General features: G+C 38.4%; 1 protein-coding gene across 5 annotated transcripts in view; it reads left to right on the top strand.

The window, feature by feature from the left end:
- Positions 1-19,930, top strand: part of PLPP1 (phospholipid phosphatase 1) — a 72,678-nt gene that overhangs the window by 19,285 nt on the left and 33,463 nt on the right. For 3 of the 5 annotated variants that reach the window (XM_063181007.1, XM_063181010.1, XM_063181008.1), the window contains one exon: positions 8,035-8,189. The exons of 1 other annotated variant lie outside the window; for it this stretch is intronic. In XM_063181007.1, coding sequence (XP_063037077.1) covers positions 8,035-8,189 — 155 coding nt within the window. Of the gene's footprint in view, positions 1-3,187; positions 3,207-8,034; positions 8,190-19,930 lie in introns of those variants that run through there. One more of the 5 variants, XM_063181011.1, reaches the window with a different exon arrangement.

The raw sequence follows: 19,930 nt of genomic DNA, 5'->3' as shown, positions 1-19,930 counted from the left end.
GTCTAACACTAGTGGAGATCCTGGATGTCAGGTCATTTCTGCGTGCAGACTCTTTTCATTCTTCCCATCTCTTCTTTAAATGTAAGAGTCCAGTCATCAACACTAGAAAACTATATACCTTAATACATAGAAACTGAGATCACAAATCTAATGCTGGTAACTTCTACTACAAATGGAAAGCAGCACCTGGTCTGTTATATGTGCTGTAAAACTTCCTATGCTGTGGCATTATTCATTGCACTCAAGTGTCAGGAGCAATGGTCTATAAATATTTTTTCCAGATTCTGAAATAATGGTCTTTCTGGGCAGTCTCCTGAATCAGTACAAAACAAAACTGCTCTGACAGCTCAAGAATATATGGGTATGGTCTCTTTCCCCTTTAAAATCTGTTTAGATTGAGCTTTCTATAGAGTTTGCTCTTACAGTGAGCCATTAGACACTATAGACTTCAGTCTCACATGAAAATGAAGTTCTGTTCTCTTAGACATGGCAGCATGCAGCAGTGTGTGCAGTGTAAAGTGACGCGGTGTATGACAGGGTACACAATGTCATGGAAATTCTGAGTCCCTCTGTAGCACTGCTGACTTTAAAGACTGTTTAAATAAAATACTGTTATGCTTGCAGGACTCATTGGAAAATGAGCTTTTACATTCCTGACAACTAATTGCCTATTATATTTCTAAAGATTGAATGATATTTCAACTTAGGGTGTGTAGTTATAGGTGAAATACTCTGAAAGCCTCCTGTTGTGCACTCCCACAAAGCAGAGATTAAAATGGGAAAATAGTTACAACTTCTGGTGTTTAAAAGAGGAGTAGTCTTGAATGACATTCAGAGTTGGTGTCACCTACATTAAAAGAAAGCAAAGCCCTCCCTTTCTTGCCAACCAGCTGACCTTGATAGTTCCATTTCCTTGGCTGTGTTGCCCTCCTGGTCTGTAAGTGCTGTGATTTAGGTGCATTGTGTGCAGAAATCTACATCTTTGAGGGCATGTAGATTGTTTTCAGTTCTCCATACAGTACCATCAAAGCCTTTAACTGAATTTGATGCTGAACACATAATGCAAGCAGTGAGGAAATATTAATTTCCCCTGCACAGGAGGGATTATACACAGGAGGGGAGAAGTCACCCTTTACTCTGGCTGCAGCCAGTTGGATTCTTCCCTTGAACAGCACTGCAATGCAAAGAACTGCTGACCTCCCCCCTTCCATCCCCTCTCTGCCTCTGCACCCAGTGTCTTCTAGCTGTTAGTCTAGGGTCTGTAATGTTTTCAGGTCTGTCAGTAATGGGACACTGGGTGACACTGATGACTTCCAGGTGTGGGTCCATCCCTGGGCCAGCTTCAGACTGCTCCTGACCAGAGCAGAGCCCAGGGCACAGTCTGTCTGTGCTTGCTACCTGCAGAGCCCAGGGCACAGTCTTTGCTTGCTCTACCTGTAGTTGGCTCACTTATCTGGTGTATGTTTCTCTAAATAGTAGAGCAGGGTAGGATATATTACTGTCTTGTTTCTGTCTTTTTAAAATTTGCATTTGCCCTTCTCAAAGTGCTCACAGGCGAGACAGTTGCATGGGCTTTAGAGTGACCTGTGTTTAGTGCTTGTAAAGGCAATTTTTAAAATTGAAATGTAGATATAAGGGAGAATACACTAGTCCATGCTAATGTTTTTAAATAAGAATCTTGACATGTTCTAATTAATTGGAACTATAGATAACTGAACTAGTGCTCCCATGTAGTAGACTGCTGAATGCAGAGAAACTGAAATATGATGTAGTTCTGTCTTAGAAAATGACTGGACTGGAAATTGCATGCTTATGTTGAGGCTGTTTGAGGTCAGAGGAAGGTTTCCTTTGCTTGCTGCCTCCATCAGCCTTGCCTGACATAACAAAAAGTGGTGAGGAACTTGCTCAGTTACTGATCTGGCTTCTCTGCTGGCCAAGTCATAGATTAGAGGACAAATAAAAATGTAAGTAGCACAAAGTTGCAAGTAGAATTGTAGGAGAGATTAGAATGTTGTTCATGCTTTTAAATACATGTATCCTGTTTACTGAAGCCTATCACAGCTTCTGGCATTATCAGAACAATCAGTTTGCTGGTATTAGAAATACTTCACATTCCTTAGTGTAGAAAAGCAAGATAAAGTTCTTTAAAGTGGCTAGGAGGTAAGTTGTGGGCCACCCCTTAGTTGTCTCAGCTACTGCAAATAGTGCACTGATTTTTCTCTTGTGCACTCTTTACCTGTAGTTATCAAAAGTCTAAATGCTTTCTCATTATTTTAATCTCTTCTTTCTCTTGGTAGTTTTTTGTATTCCCAGAACATCCTGTTTTAAAAAGTGTTGATTCTTTCTCTTGACTGTTCATAGAAAAAGAATTTCAGCCCGTCTCCTTTTCTGCAGAGAACAGTACCTTTTACACATTTCCAATCTCTCTCCTGTAGCATGAAGTTGACCTGAGTTTCTTTAAATCTCTTGCCTACTTCCTCACACCAGACTGTACATTGAAAAATGAAGAGTGGAGCCAGCATGGTTGTTCTGTCTGAAAAATAGAAGCAAAACCACATGCGTAAGAGTAGGAGACCTTGCATTCTCTCTTGCTCTCGGTAGCAATTGGCAGCTATATAGGTTTAGCTTGAAATGACTCTGTGGGATTATTAACAGTATCATCTGTCTAATAAGAATGTAAGCTGTAAAAAGTAGCTCATCTGTTTTCAGGATATAATTTGATGTGTTTTGTAGTTTCTTTGGTACAGCTAGAATTATTTTACTCCCTAACTAAACTATTAACTGTATATTTCTTTACAAAACTTGAAGCCAACTTTGTCACTGTATCAAATGCAAAATGTGTTGATCATATTCTTCAGGGTAAGTGTAGAGAAACATAAAAAGTTATCTGTCTCATGTTAGTCCAGTACAGGTTCTCTTAATTAACACTTACTTGTGAGTTCATTGCAGCATGAAGGAAAAAACTTTAGTTAATAATCAAGCTAGAATGTTCTCATTTGCTGTAGTATCCCTTAGGGGTAACTGCCTTTCTCCCAGTTCCTAGATGTTAATTTGCTTTGTTGAAGAGAACTTCCTGATTGAAGACCAGATAGGAGTACAGAGTAATATTGCCTTGGAGGACTTGAAACAGCAATTCAGCGTGACTTTGGCTGCGCAGAACCTCAAGTGGAGATTCAGTCACTTGCACAGATAAGGAGGCCAAATGGGTTAATTAACCTGTGTTTACAAAATACGGTGCATTCCTTTGAACTATTTAAAATTGTGGAGAAGAAAGCACCACTGATTAAGATGCAGTTTCATGAGGTGTTGAAGCTGATCTGTCCCAGTCTGTCCTATGTCTTTTGTCATAATGGTTCATGACCAAACCAGGGACCCTTGGCTACGTGTTCTTACTCTGTCCTTTAAGCCAGCTCTTACAGTAATTCAGTTGGCAGATGAGCAAATGTCTTTGAAAATACGGTGTTGTGTGGGCATGGGCTTGTCTTTTTGGACAGGTTGGTGTGAAAACTAATGCCAAGGCAAGAACGGGGTAGTGGGAGATGGCCAGGGGTGGGGGAGGGACAGGATAGTGTAGGTTGTCTTGGGTTACTCTTGGAAGCTGAGCCAAGTTTTGTGAGCACTGCATCTGGTTGAGAACTAGCTAGTACAGTATTGTTGAAGGGTTTAGAAACTTTATGAGTTTCTTTCCTTTTAGACATAAAACAATAATATTCTTTGCTGATCTTAATATTTATGGCAATTGCGCTAATTTGGCTCTAAATGCTTTTCTCCTGTTTAACAAAAACTGGCAGCTTGCTGCCAAAGCTGTATGGACACCTTTGGCAGAAGAATCTGACTCCAAGCTTAAGCACCTAACTCTGAAATTACCAGTGTGATAAATGCCACAGATCAGAACAGTAGTACAGTGTTACACACGTTGTAAAAAGATGATTGATTGGTACTCATCACTTCCATTTGTAGGATAAAATTTATAAATTTATTTATAAAAAAGAAATTTATTTTATTTTTTTGTTTAGTCTTAAAAATTTACTAAAATATAGTACTAAAATATTTACTAAAAATATAGTAAATTGATATTTTTGATTGAGCAGATTTTATTTGGGGAAGAAAATCACTTTCTCCCCTTGGGTACTGGTATTTTATTTTTAGCATTCTTTTAACATTCTAACTTATTTTCTATGGGTGGAGGACCATTCTCATATGGACTTCCTCCCTATTCTCCTAGCCTGGACCTCCCTTCCTTCCCTTCTTAGAGGCGTTTGTCATGCTGTGTCATTCAGCTGGATGTGATCAAATAGTTCCTGAAGGCTGCATATATTACTGTGAATTACTGTAGGTTGTCAGTGGAAACTACACTGCAACTGGCTTGAACCTGCAAATTAAGAGTTGGAAACTCCTTGTGAACTCAGCGTAGCTCATGTAACTCTACAAATGTTTGTTGCCCTGTTCTTACAGTTCTACCCCAAAACTTAAAGGCTGTTCTGTCCCTGCAATCCCTACTGAGTAATTCAAGCATGGTTCCCACCTTTGTCTCCCTCTGTACTGTGGGTTGTTTTTTTTTTCTTATTCATGCGTATTAAACTTGTTTACTTTTCTTTCATAGGCACAGGCTTCAAATCTTTGGAGTATCTTTTTCTGATCAACTTTGTTACTACATCTGTAGCTTAAAGGGTTATAGGATAACCATAGGATATTTTGAGTGGAGACGATCTTAAAGATTATCTTGTTCCAGTGCGCCACAGGCAGGAACACCTTCCACTTGACTAGGTAGTTCCAAGCCCCATCCAGCCTGGTCTGTGGGTTAACTAGAGTCTATTTGTGTGAGCATTGCGGAAGTCTGTCCTTTCGTAAGTCACAGCACTGGAGTGACCAGGTTGTTTTCTCTTTGTAATTAAAGGGGAGAGAAAGGTCAGAGGACTGCTGTCTGTTTCTTGCTACTACCCAGCAAAACAGTGCAGAATCTGTGGTCACTAGTTCTTGACAAGATAAACTGCACAATCTTTTTACCAGAGAGTAGATGAAATCCAATTCTAATATGTTCCAGTCTGAATGATGGGTGACTTCAAGTAGGAGTCTTTTTACAGCTGACAGTCATGCTTTATAGGATATGAGTAACAACTAAGCCATTATGGTCCCTTAAGGTACAAAGCTACCTGGTTCAGAAGAGCACCTTGAGGTTACTGCTTGGTCCTGGCTAGGAGTAAAGGAAAAGGAGGTATACTGAGCAGAGGATAAGACATGAGAGCTGCTCCACAATCTACAGGATTGCCTTTTAGCCTGGTGATCTTGCATGAGATCTTGGTCACTCATTGCTCCAGTTTGTAGAAGCTAATGTGACTGAGCATAAGTACATTCCTCAGAAGTTCAGCCTGCTTAAAGGTCATGGAAATGCTTGGCACCTCTGATGGCAATACTGGCCTGGTGTGTACATTAGTGGTAGGGTTTTTTTCTGCTTACAATGAAAAAGTTCAGGACTGTTTGCTTACATATACTATGTCTCATCTTCTCTTCCTGTAAAATGGGCAACAGTAAAAATGCTGCCATGATTTGGGGTAGGTTAATGATCAGCTGAATGTCACTTCACAAAATCTTCTAGTCCACTGTTGGAAAGCAGTGCATCATTTAGATTACAGTAAGAATTTAACAGTAATGAGAAAAAATGGAAATGGGCAGTTAGTGTAAGATGTGTAACTAACTTCAGGGTTTTTTTGTGTTCTTTTAGTGTAGGCAATACAGATGAGTTTTGCAGTCGCTTTGGAACTGTTCTCATCTGACCCCTTTATCTTCTGCTTTTCATTTTCCCCCCTTCCCAGGTCAAAAGTTCATTATATGTTCTTGATATTAGATTGTAGCAGCTTTTTGTGGAAGACAGGTATTTATGTTTGTGAAGTAGTCCACTTATGCAAAACACAAGCTGCTGCTTAAGTTAATCATGGGCATGTGATATTTCCGTGTGTGAAAATCTGGTGACCTGTTTGAGAAGATATGATTGTATCAAATAGGTAATGGGATTACCACTCCATCATCCTGCTGGGTGTGCAACAGCAGAGGTAAAGACAGGAAGCATGGACTCTACGTTATGTTAGTGGAATCTTGCCATGGCCTTGAGAGTAGCTGAAACTTAGCTCCATGCATACAGTCATACAGCAATCCTTTGGACAGAGTGAACTTTCTGAGTTCTTCAGTGTAGTGCCCTTCATGTTCGAAGGGCTGCAATTCTGTTTCATATGCTTCTGTCTGCCACTTGTGCAAGCTTTAGCTCTTCTCTCCATCATTAAAGCAGAAGGAAGGAGAGAGACCTTTGAGATGCAGTTGATTCAATGGTATACCATGCTTCATAATGAAAAACTTTGTGCTTGAAGTTGAATAAGCTTAATACCTTTTGTATTTTGGTTCACTTTTTCTATATGGGATGGTAAGCATCAGTAATGTGGACAGTTTTCATGTTTCAGATAATTTTTGAAAAAAACTTCCCTCTGCTCCACAAGAGGATTTAAAATACTCCCAAATTGCTTCCTTGTGAGGAAGAGGATTTGAAAGCAGGGGTGCTACCTACCATGTACAGTTTCAATATGCCCTTCACAAGCCTTTACACTGCAACTTAGCAGCCCAAAGAAGGGACTGGGATTTATCACTCTGTTCCTGCTGTTTCACTCATATGTTTTTTCTTCTAATAAAGTATATAGCAATAAGTGTACTTAAAACACCTTTAAGCTACTTAGCTAGTAGTCAAAAGGTGTCACCAGAAATCAAAGGAATCACTCATCATGTTAACTTCTTTGAGAAGTTTTTTTGTTCTCAGTACAGCAGGTTGTTTATACACTGTGAAGTCTTTTCTGCTTCAGTAATGGCACTCACCCTCTAATTTACATATAGAGTGTCTATTTGCAGAATTGCATATTTGATGGATGTTGGGGAAAATACCGTTATCTTCCCTTTTTTACCATGATTTAAAACAAAATTTACTTTTTGTTTTGTTTGGGGATTTAACATTATGCAATTTATACACTTTAATGTATTGCATTCTCAGTGGATGAAAGGAAAGAGAGAAAGTGGGCATGGTGTTATTTGGTTAAAAGCTGGACTTCATGATCTAGGAGGTCCTTTCCAACCTTAGATTTTATGAGGAAGTAAAAGAAAAAGTTGGATTTTCTGAGGTTATTGCTCCTGCAGATGTGTATTACATGGCGGGTGGTTCTTATCAAAAATAAGTTAGACCTGAATATCAGAAGTCTTAGTGGCTTCTTTTGCATGACTGTCAGTATAATACAAGTTGACTTGTAAGAGAGGGAATTGGTAATATATCACAGTGTGTAAATCTGGAGAGCTATACTTTTTACCCAGGTTTCAGCTGTGATGTTATAACTTGTATATTTTCATGCAGAATTTTTCCAAAGTGTACAAAAGCTGTGTAAATGCAATCTCAAGGTATAATCTCCTTACCTGGAGGTGCAATCCATTCAAAGTCTCCATTAGTGTCCCTGCAGTTCTTTTATTGCCATTACCTGCATGAAAACTACTTGCATGAACTTTTTAACTCCCTAACCATGACAAAACCTGTGTCTATTCTTTGTCTTATCTGTAAACACTGACCACATTATAGTGTATAGAACAAGGCTGGAAAATTAGATACAAGCTGAGGTCGTTGGGTAGTGGAAGAGGGAGGAGGGACAAAAGGCTGCCTGCCCTTAATAACTGTTTAGTCATGTGAGGGGCAAAGGCTTTTTCTTGGATGTAATCTTGGTTCTGTTTGGTTTTGTGGCAACTCACCTTATTAGATGGAAGATCTTGAACTTTGTAACTTTTTTTAACATCTGTACCTGATGGGTAACCTCAGAGTCTTTCTGAAGTAGTGTTCTGAAAGAGAAGTGTCTATAAACAAATTTGGTAAGTGTGTACATTGCATGATACTTAGGAGATTTGAGTTATGCATGTTTGGTAGCTTCCTCCATGCATGATTAGAAATGATTTTTTTTTTTTTATTTAACCACATGTATTTCTTGTTTTTGTTTTTTGTTTTCCTTCCCCCAACAGCTGGCTTACCCCTTGGTGTTCTAAACTTGGCCAAAATAAAACCGTATCAGAGAGGCTTTTTCTGTAATGATGACAGCATCAAGTATCCGTTCCATGACAGTACCATCACATCCACTGTCCTCTACACAGTGGGGTTCACCCTGCCCATTTTCTCTGTAAGTAGCTAATATATAGGCAGCTTTGGTGATGGGAGTAAAATGTATGTCTTCCAAGAGCTAAGATCTGTAAATGAGTTGAAGATAAGCCTATATAGGCAAAATCCCATATATATATATATATATATATATAGTCATATGCATGTTAAAGATGCTATTGATATTGTTTGCGCAGAAAATCTGGAACTAATCTCTAACTACTAGTGTTGCTAATTTCATTTGCTTTAGGAACAGGAAAAAAGTGTATTTCAACTAGGCTTTTATCACTAGAGAGGAAGAATGTCTTCCAAAATGTTATGGAATGATTACATATCTTGTTCAGAATGGGTTAGTCTGCTAACTTAAACACTTGTGATGTTAAAACTTGGCAGTGTAATGCAGTGCACACACCTATAACTGGTGACTGTTGCTACTATGTACTTTCTACAAAAATAAGCCTAATTTTGACTCAGAAGCTTTTTCTAAGCTTGAAAGTAATGTGATTACTCATTAAAGAAGAGTGGGATAAAATGGGATACAGAGACTGAAAATCTAATTGCTTGTAGAAAAGAGGCTCAGTGTTTTAAAGACCACATGATTTTGACAAAGAACAATTTAATTCTTCAGTAGGTTTTTCTAACAATATTTTAAGCCTGCTTGTATCCCCGTTTTTAGTAAGGTTTGAGCTGATTTGGAGAATCAAAATTTAATGGTGCAGAATAGTCTTGAACCTGAAGCTACATGTTATTTGTCCCTGCAGTACTTGATCAAGCCATGTGAAAGATAATGATAATATTTTATTATCTGATTAATGTATAAGATGTATTAATCAGTAAGAAGTCTATGAAGGGGTTTAATAGATAATAAAAGACAGTAATTTAAAACAAGTGAGCTTGCAGAACTTCTACATGCATTACTCTGGTTTTCCTATTAGTGCTTATTCATTAAAGCTTCCATTAGACCTCTACAATAAGTAGGAGGTTGACACAACAAGTAATCACTAATATAGTTTCACTTTTAAGGAAAGTTTGTCACTTTCACAAGTACATATATGTTCAGCGCACCTTTGGGAAAATTTATTTTCCAATAGTTTTCCTGGGTACCGTGGTTAATATGTGTACAGGTGAACTAACAATTGCAGCTCTGTTCGCTTTTGGACTTCTAAAGAAATGTTCTAGCTGCAGTTCAACAAGCTGATGAATTGCTTGATTTTTTGTTATTATTGTTCATTTTTAGATTTGAATAGAATATAAAGTCAATGTAATATAAAGTCAATGGAGAGTTTGTTTTTTCATGGCTCTAAAGCCATGAAGAAACATCTGACTTAGAAATAATTCACACGAAAGTCTACACATTTAAAGAGTGGTATGGACTCTTTAAATTTTAGATAACCTTTGTAGTGAAAGTTACAGCTTAAAATTAGATATCAGTAATTGCAGTCTATTCTGGTATTTTTCTACTATGATACTTTTATAGGAGTTACACAGTAGATTTTCATTGCTTGTTTTTGTGCAGGAAGCTGGATTTTGTAATTAGAACAACCACTTCTAGTCTCCATGCAGAGAGGTTTAAAAAACAAAACCTGTTCTAGAGCACTTAGAGTTGTTACAATACAGTCTAGCCAGGTCATTTACTTTCCAGTCTGAATGTTTTCCAAACCTTAAAGCAACTACTTTGTGTAGTTAAGCATTTTAACTTGGCTCTCTTAGTCTCGGTTTCAGATATAGAGAGCTCTTTAGTTTCATGCAAGAGGTGAAGAATTTTCCATAGCTACTGGAAACTAAGGGCTAGAGTAAGCTGTACAGCTAGGGAGTATGAGACATGGAATATTACAGCTCTCTGAATTGAAAGCGGGTTCCAGTTGAATGGTTTCTCTCTTCAAGAGTGCCTTTAGTCAAGATGGACAGGGAAAGTTGATCAGTCTGGGAATCTGAATTCACATTGTTTTTTGTTATGGTCTGGCTCACTGGAGGCTTGAGACTTTCTCCAAGGCAGTTTAGTTTTGGAAGTGATGTGTTCCAGATTCAATACCCTCAAGAGGAACACAGCTCATTCATGAAAGACTTTTGGGCAATAATTCTGATTATCCCACATCTAGTGAAAATTGATGTCCTGACAGGAGACTTTACTGAGAGGGACAGAATCCACAATGAAGTAATTGATGACAAAAAATTTCATCTAGAGTTGATAAATTACACTTTTGTATAGACTTTTCTTGTCTAATCAGACTACATCAAACATGATACTCATTCCTAAGTGGTAGGACTCTGGTTGCATGATGGGCCTGCTTGTCTTCAGAATGTAATAAGAAATGGCCTGAACATATTGCTGTATAATAATAATTATAATACTAAAAGGTTTTGTTGGGGTAGGCCTGTAATATAAAAGGTCTGAGATATAAAATAACTTCAAAGAGAAAAAAAACCCAACCCTAAAAAAACCAAAACATACATAGGTATTTTATTAAGTGTCTTGTACATAAAAGAAACTAGGTTGCATGAATATGAATTTGTTTTTATGACATTTTATGAAGATTTACAAGATGTGCTAGAAACTCAGGAATCTTAAAAAATAAAAAAAATACTGTTAGGAATCATAATTCGGTTTGTAGCCTGAATCTTGCCATTACCACCTCTTATCAGGAAATGTCTGAGAAATTCATGTTTATTCTTTTCCAAGTGCCACTTCTTAATATAATGCTTCTCAGTTTTCCAAATTGTTCTTTGTCTGAATGGGAGCTACAATTTTTTGTATTAAAATCTTTTGAGATTTAGGGTCAAACAAGTTTTGGTAGTGATCTAGAAGACTGAATCTCTCTAAATGGCTTAGGCCAGTGTCTAGAGCAGCACACATTCATTATATATGACATTTAAGGAACCCCAGAAGATCTTTGTGATACTTCTATCTTGCCAAGACTTTTAGATATATTTAGATAGTAATTCTATGCAATTTAAAAGCCATGACTAGGCATTGTCCATGGCTTGCAGCTCTAGGAAGTTTTGGTCTGACATTTTTGGTCTTCAGTTGTCTGCATGAGACTAACTTTTTCGAGTGTAAATGAGAAATTAATGTCAATACTTTTTCTCTTTCAGTGAGGTTCCAGCTGTGTCTATTTGTAGGTGTCTTGTTCAGTTTGGCTTTTCTCTTAACTTCACATCCAAACTGATTTTTTTCCCCCCTCTAGTCATCTTGCATCTTTAGTGACACTCAGGCAGCTTGCCTTAGCTCTGGGGGTAGGTGACATGGGAGGGGGGAGAAGCACAGAGCAAGGAGAACCTCTCTGGCAAAACCCTTCTCCTCATCAGAGCAACAGAACAACAGAGCAACCTGAGAGTGTTTGAGTTTTGTCTGCTCCCTGTTCTAGGATTTCTGTGGTTCCCTGCCAAGGCTTTGCTTAGCAGTTCTATCCCAGAGCTGAAGGCTCACAAGCCTCTGCTAGGTTGCTGTTACATGATGGACTGATGTAGAGAGAAGAGTTCAGAACTTCTAACTCAGCTAAAGGCCTGCACTGAATTTCTGAGAGACCAAGTAGTTCTCCACAACTTGGTGCTACCTAAACAAGTAGTGGAAATGCTGATGTTCCTTACAGGGAAGTGTTTGTTAGTAAACAGAGTTTTGGTTAAGTCACTTGTCTGGGATAAGCACTGCTCTTTGGACCTTCTTTGAGAGAAGGAAACATGATGGGGCCTGTAGGACTTAATTTCTCTGCCTTGAAGCCAATCAAAAGATAATTGGGTAGCTAGGTTACATTGATTTCTAAGTAGTTTAAATAACAACAAAAAAGGGCTGAATCAAAACATTCCTAGGTTTGGTGTGGCAAAATGTCCTCTGTATCATGATGACTTCCCAAAAGAGACCTAGGTAGCTTTCTCCTGTGCCAGCTTTAACATATTAGGCATTAGGCTTAATGTTTTTGGGAATGTCTGCTTATTGCATGTGTAACAATGTTTTGACTGAAACTTTCCCTCCTACAGATTAGCACAATCATACTTTGAAGGCACTTTACTGATTTCTTTTGTGGCAAAAGAAACTGATCTTTAATGCTGTTTATGAAATGGATGCATTTTGAAGGGAAACTTTTATTGACAGCAGCTATTAGATTGACCAATATAAGTACTTGCTGAGCTAATTTCATATGTCTTCATGAACAAATGTAGTTACTGCTGTGATGGAGATTAATAAATCAGGGGATTAATGAAACCTGTTGTAGGCTGTTGATTTGTAGGTGTGCTTTTCACTTTTTCAGCAGTGTCAAAGCTTTATGACCCACTCTTGTTAGTTTTGCAACTAATTGAAATTAAAACTGTTGTTTGACCCTAGAGTGGACTTCAACTTGACTCTTAAGTTTCAGGTTACTTGTAAGAGGTTTTATTATGCTCTGAGCAAGACTGCCTCTTATCTGGTAAATTTTTTTAAAAGATGCTCATGTTTTATCTTCATTGTGTTTTTTGGTGTATTTGTAGCATTGGAAACTTTTTGGGCAATGCTGTTGAACTTCATAATCTGTCATGAGTCCTACTTGTCATTAACTGTTCATCTTGTACTACAGATCAGCATTATCTCTAAACCCAACCTTATTCTGAGGAATAAACTGCTAATTTTTCGATTCTCGTTTTAAAGGCAACATAGTAATAATAATCCATGGTTTTACTCTGTAAAGGTTTAATGTCAGGTTAATGCACTTTGAGTTGTTGAATTGATGGGCAATTTCTGGCTGAGATGAATACTGTGGGGCCAGATGTTGAGAAAGGAGCAGCATCCAGCTTTTGGCTTCACTTTTTAATGTGCCCAAGGTGTGTGTGTTCTGGTGGGGTTGAAATCAGGTGAGGGAATATCTGAGGAGCACCATTTGCCTCTGTTACTTGTACAAATCACTCTTACTGAGTGCAGTTGTATTTTAAGTAAATAAACTGTAGCAGCCTGCATGTTAGCCCTGTGGACTTGGTACTGTACATTCCTCAGGCCTTCAGGTACATTTCTTAGTACAGTGATGGAGCATGCACATAGTGTCTGAGTAAGCATTGGCATTTTGACAGTGGGAGGAACTCCATTCAAGGGCTTTTAAAGTGGTGAGTGAAGCTTGGTCACAGCTATGAGAAAGCCAAGCAGTCACATTGGTATGGAGGGAGCTTTGAAGTATTATTTAGTAAAATATACAAAAGGGTAAAATGGAATAGGGAGAAATGTAAGTAGAGGGAATGGCAACTTAGATAAGTCTTGTAATTTCAGGAAAAACCCAAACAGCCTATGGCATAGATTTTTCTTTCTCTCAAGTCTGACACATAGTTTCTAATATTGTGCTGTTGACATTTAGGACTGAGACCAGAGACTGGAGGGGGTGTCAGAGAAGGGAAGCAGCGCCACTAGGAACCAGAGACAAGCAACAGGGAAAGTAAGGCAGATTGTGTTCCTTGTTGTGCTGCCTCCTCTGTTTCTCTTCTTCAGGCTCACATTATTGTACCTCATTCTTTCTGCCTTGTGGAGGGAAATACTCATGGAAAGAGGTGGTTTTTACCCCCCTTTTCAGGAGAATGCCAAAAAATGGAACTATGGAACTTAGTGATCTGTGGCATGATGTTTCATTTCTTGGTAGGTGCTCTCCTGAACTGTAAAACTCCTATGACAAATGGAAAGTAGCCCTGTTCTTATACTAAGTACAAGCCAAAGTCTTGTCTTAATCTGTAAAGAGGTTTTGACACCCTCCCCAACCTTCACAGAATGTGAGCAGAAATATCAGCTCAAAAGTTTTAACTAAGCTTTTGCAAAATGGGTGTTTTTCCAGGCAGTATTTCTAATGTTGTAATGAATACTGTGGATGTTTTTTGGTGATGAAATTAGTAATGAAATATCTAGAGCATATTTGAGGAAAATGTTAACTTCTACTTTGTATCTGAACTTTTGGTGTAAGGAGACTTGAACCTCAAAATATTACTTAAGCTTTTTAAAAAATAAGTGTAGGAATCACTTCTAGTTTAAAGCTACAGCAATGAAACTGGCAGTAGATAACAGCACAAAAGTGGTGGCAGGTTTTTTTTCAGATGCTGAGAGAGAAGACAACCAAATCTTTTAAATTTGTTTTGTTTCAGAACTCTGGAGAAAGATTATTACTACCCAACACAGATTATAGCACCTAAACACAAATGTTGAAAGCTACTTTGTCAGTAACATAGTCACTGTTTCCTGGTGTTAGAACATCTGTTCTTTTCTTAATCCCTGTGATAAATGAGGAAGCAAGGAAACTCAGGCTAAAGCAGCTTTTGTTTTTAGAAAATCTCATTATTTAGATGTGTATATTCAAATGTGTACTTCAACCAAGTATTAAGAAACTGAATAGTTATGAGATTGGAGAAAAAACCCTGAAATGAGCAAATAATTCACTTAACAGTGAGAAGTGAGCAGGAGCAGTACGTGCTCCGTGTCCTTTGCTGGGAAGGAAGATGTCGAGTAGAGCTGTCTGGTAGTCTGCCCTGTTCAGTGTAGTCATAAATGCCCTGGAGGAGAGAGAGCATGTGTAGTGAGGCAGCAAAGTAGGCAACTCAGAGCAATAAATACAAAAGATGGCAGTAACATAGCTGGTGAACTGCAGCGTGGATAAACGCCAAGTGATGTCCTTCCTGAGCAGAGTGGGAAGGATGGCTCCAGGGAGGTGTATGATCTGATGTTCTCTCTCTGCAGGGTGATAATGTGTCCAGCTTTAGTGGAGAGAACAGCCTCATGCCCAGTGAAGAAACCTAACCAAGATTAGAAATTTGGACAGAAATAGACCTGTGTAATACAGGATATTTATGGAAAAAAACCTAACATAATCAGTCAGAAATCACTCCAACTTATGAGGAAATCTAATCCATTTTACTGTATGAGTCATACTTTTGGACAAGGGTATAGTAATTGTTTAAAATATGTAGTCTTATCAGTTGAGCTACTTGTGTTTTTACTCCGTGTATTATGACTGAAACATTTCAGAGCCTGCATTTCTCCTTATACCTTTATTACGGATTGTGTTTGTAGTTCCTTAATTCTTGGTTGCTTGTTGGATCAGTATTGCTCTTTTATCTAATATCTACTGTGTATGCACTTGGCTGATTTACAGCCCTTAGACCCTAAACCAAACTCTCGTTTTTGAGATCATGAGGGATGTATCCTAGCAGTCCATATCTGTCTGCACTAAAGACAGATGAGTTAAAACCAAATGCCTAAATGCATTTGCCAATTTTGACTGAATACTGTTTCAGAGGAAAATTGTCAAATGGCTTAGAAGTGTTAATGCCTTTGAAAAGACTTGTCTAATGGTCATGCTATTATACTGATGTACAACTACCACAAGAAGTACATTATTTCCCCCTCCTAGTTTGAACTGACAAGCTCCCAAGAGTTGTTTAACCTCCAGATGCATGACTCTGAACTCATTACTGCGCAAATCTCCGTATGTTCGCTTGCCTCAGTCTTTAAGGGTTGTTTTGCAGGCAGAACTGGCTGGCCTTGATTTTCCACTGTATCAAAGAATTGCCAGCTCTGTCAGCAGTACATCTGCTAGTTATTCATTAAGAATGCATATGCACTGCATAGCACCAGCTTGTTTGCTTTATCCTTGAGATTACCCTACAGGTAACCTCTTCCCAACTGTATAATTCCTCCTCACATACATGTTGTCATTTTCGCTTTAGGCAATTTCTTCACTATATTACAACTAGCTTAGAAGATGAAGTGGAAGCTTTTTGGAATTATCATATGAGAAGTATTCAATACAGAGCCTTTACTGCTCCTCTGCTCTCTCCACTTCTTACATAAAAGGAGTACTTAAACTCCCCAATTTCTACTGCTTTCAGGGAAAATTGAACAAAATGAGTATTTGTAGGATATTGTAGGACCTTTCTTTTAACTGAATGTGGTAATGTGCCTGTGGCAGATGAGTAGGATTTCTTCTCAGTGATCTGCTGTTGAATCTTTGCTACTTTTTCTTGAGAAACTGCTTTAGATATTTGTGTGAATAAATCTGCTGTCAAAGTACAGTGCTTCCTATACTACAGTAAGCATTTTTTCCTCAGTTGTATCTGTGATATTAAAGACATTGACACTAGTGATGGTGGTAAAGATAAAGACAAGTATCATTTGGTATCTTCAGTCATGTCTTGTCCACCTGTGCCAGGAGTTTCCATGCTAGGGAAATTGCCACCGTGATGCAAAAACTTATCCCTGTCTTCTGAAATTATGATATCTGTAAGGGTGAAAAAGTAACATGTCTATCCCAGCTGTAGGGAAACTCCACTGTTTTACTTGGTACAGTAAGAAGCTTTACCTCTTTATCACTTAATGACAGTTCTTCTGCTTGCTTGTTCTGCTTGCAGTAGTGAAAAAGCTAAACTGATTTTTCTGTCCCTTTATTGTCTTAAAGGGAAACTTCCATTGCAAAAAATACTTAAGCTATATATTTTTGATTTTGAAATAATTTTGATTTTATTTTAGAAATTAAAATGCCTTGAAAACCCACAAAAGCAGATTTTTGGGTTTATTTATTTATTTTGCAGATTTATTTAAAACAGAACAGAACCCTCAGTATTGTGAGAAGGTTCTCTTACTGGCTTCACATGCCAGAAACACTTGATGCCCTTCTGGTTTGACCTCTACTTTTCTGCTCTCTCCCACCAGTTAATAATAGTGAAGTCAATCCATGCACGTTAAAAAGAAGTAAATTAAACCTGTTCCATGGAGCATGTTCTGAGGGATTAGGTATTGACATTGGAGAATACTTTAACCAAAAAGATATCAAAAGCCCCTACTAGCATGGTTTTTCAGGCTGATGACTGCCATGAATTGAGCCATAGGTAAATTACAGATGTTGTAACTCTGTGACTTCAGTTTACAGTTTAACAGTGTTAAATTAATCTGATCAGTTATACTGTAATCTGTTTTTTAGAAATTAAAACTTTTCTTTCAAGCTTTCATGGAGCATTCACTGAAAGATGCTGAGAACAGCAATAAGATAAATGACTGGTGGAACTACTTCTTGAATCTGTTGTGCAGCTGGGGGAAACTGAAGAAAGATTTGTTATGTTTACTATATTTTTCAGTGCTTAGCTCTTCCAATTAATGGTTACTTTATGGCTGCCACATAGATACCCAGAACTTTTAAGACTCAAAGTAAAGGAGGTGGAAAGAAATAATGAAAGAGAAGACAATTTTATTTTAGCTATTCATACTTGCTTACAAAACAAAAACAATCTTGGAGTGGTTTGGTATTTTGGTTCCGTGATCTGGATACAGGAAGGTGCAATTACAGGATAGTTACATCATAATCTCAATATTACTGAAGAATGAGCATGCACATTTCAAGCAGCTTCACTCAGCATGTAAGAACACAGATCCTCACTGCCTGAGAGACTTCATTCCTGTGCTCCACACCCCTTTTTATTTCTGATTTAGTAGATGGAAATTACATTTAAAAAAGCTCCCCCTGAATAACCCCATCATCCTGAAAATTTCCAGTCTCTCATCTTGAGAAGCTGAAACATCCAGGTGTGGGTTAGAGGAAATGAGGAGTAAGGTGCCATGACACCATTATTCACAGAGCAAGTCTTTAAAATGGGTGATGCAGAGCTAGTGGTTCAATGTCAGTGACACTAACTGTAACCACAGGTGTTTGTGGCAGTGTGCTGAAGCTGTGATAAGGTTTTTTTGGGTTGAACTTAATTTTGTGAACAACTGCTTTACCATGATAATCAAAACTACCAACTCTAAAGAAGTAACCATGTAAATAATTGAGAAACTCTTATCTGTACATGCCTAATTCTCTACATTTGGAGGTCCAAGCAATAAATTTTTCTCAAATACTCAGTCTGCAATGTTGGTGTGTGCTGGGCAAATGATGAAATTTTCATTCCATACCTATTTTTAGGATAAATAGTGTTGGAAACACCACAGCATTATGTTGACAAATCACCTTCCCTCACCACGACTGCACGTGCTTCTGCCTCAACCCTGATGCAAGTCAGCTAAATACTAAACAATTGATGGTGTATCATGACATCTGTCACAATACCAACACAAGGGGAGGAGAAAAAATAATCTGCAGTCTTTTTCAAAACCTTCTTTCTGTTAAGAGAGAGGTAGAGGAATTTTTTCCTAATAGGAAAGGCTGTGTTTTTGCACTGTACTGCGGATTCCAGCTCCCAGGCTTTGTGCTGGCTGGTGTCTGAATGGTGCAGTGTTTTGGTGACGCTCTGGCTTGGCTCTTGGCCCGTCCTGCTGTCCTCCTGCTTTGTTGGTGTGCTTGGATGGCTTCCAGAGCTGTGTCAGTTGTAGTCCCGCTGGCATGGAATTGGAAACAACCCCTCTTGACAATGACAGGGGTCTTTTTCTACCACTTTTGGGGGGAAGGTTTTGCATGCTATTGGCTTCATGGCAGCAGCAGTACAGAGGGTACCTGGTTCTTTGCAACAGGCTGAGCTGGAATGCAAGGGCCCACACAGTAGACCCATATATAACTGCCTGATCAAGGGATAGGGTTGTGTCATTCATCAGAGTTCACTTCAGGGAAGTTTTCTCCTTTTGAGCTATTATTTTGTTATTTGTATTTTTGTTTTCAAATGGAAGTATTCTTTTAAGCACTTTATAGTGTGCAGAGCAAAACTGATGGTAAATTGTTTGTGAAATCCCAGTTACATCACTTGTGATGGTCCCAGGAGTCAGGTGTAGTTTGGAGGACTTCATGGGTGGAGGGAAAGAGGATTGGACAGGATCCTAGGTCTCTTCCCTAACAGTTTTCTTGATGCTTGGCATCTTCTTTTGCTCGCTTTTTCTCCTGCTCTTCACATCCTCAGTTTTATTTACACATGCTTATTGGGCTAGCTGTGTATGTGGAAAGGAAGAGGTAGGTTATGCCTTGGCCCAGAGGTCTTGAGGAGAGAACTGTGACTTCAGCAACATTTATTTCTGCTGGGAAGGAAGGATGGAGACTGTTTTCATCTTTCTGATCCCTTAATGTTGGATGGGAGTGTCTCTTCCAGATAAGTTTTGTTGTGTAACTTTAAAGTGGTATGCATTTTATGTACAACACAGCTAAATTTTGAGCATAAAGTCAAGGGTTATGCTACTGGGCTCTACATGCCTAAGCTAAAGTTTTTGGGTTTTTTGTTGTGTTTGTTTTTGTGGGTTTTTTTTTTTTTTTTGGTTTTTTTTTTGGTTTTTTTTTTTTGTTAGACATTCTTTGTAGTCCTCCACCTCTTGTTTTCCATACAGCCTTTTCTTTCCAAGAGTAGTCATCCCTGTACAAAAACAGATTGTGCAGATGTTGTATGTGTGTTAAGGATGGAGGAATAGGATCTAGAAATGAGATTCTATCAGTTTATGGTAATTTGCATCCTATTTTGAATTTTTTGAAAAAACCTTTGCTGTTCAAATGACTAATATTGGTTTGTGTTGTGGGTAGAAATAGCTTGCAGCATTGTGCAGCTTAGTATTGTGTCCTGCAGGTATTAGATTAAGCCAAAGGCATCCTCTTTGGTGGAAGAGGTGGGAATAAAATCTCCATGCCTTGAGGCTGTAGGTCCTTCTAGGAAGGCATCCAGTGTGTGAGGAAGTTAGGGAATAGTGTGCATGTGTAATTTCCTTTTCTCCATATTCCCAAATATTCCCTCTGCACTTGCACTCCCTTGAAAGCACCTCCTTTTCTGCTTTCATGAAATGCAATTTATGCTCTTCCGACTTGTAAAGCTATCCAGAGAAGGTGTACAGGGGCAACTGTTGCTCACTGGAATATAAAGAAA

Source organism: Melospiza melodia, chromosome Z, assembly GCF_035770615.1.
Source record: "Melospiza melodia melodia isolate bMelMel2 chromosome Z, bMelMel2.pri, whole genome shotgun sequence".
NCBI classification, from domain to species: domain Eukaryota; kingdom Metazoa; phylum Chordata; class Aves; order Passeriformes; family Passerellidae; genus Melospiza; species Melospiza melodia.
This window is presented reverse-complemented; position numbering and strand designations above follow the sequence as displayed.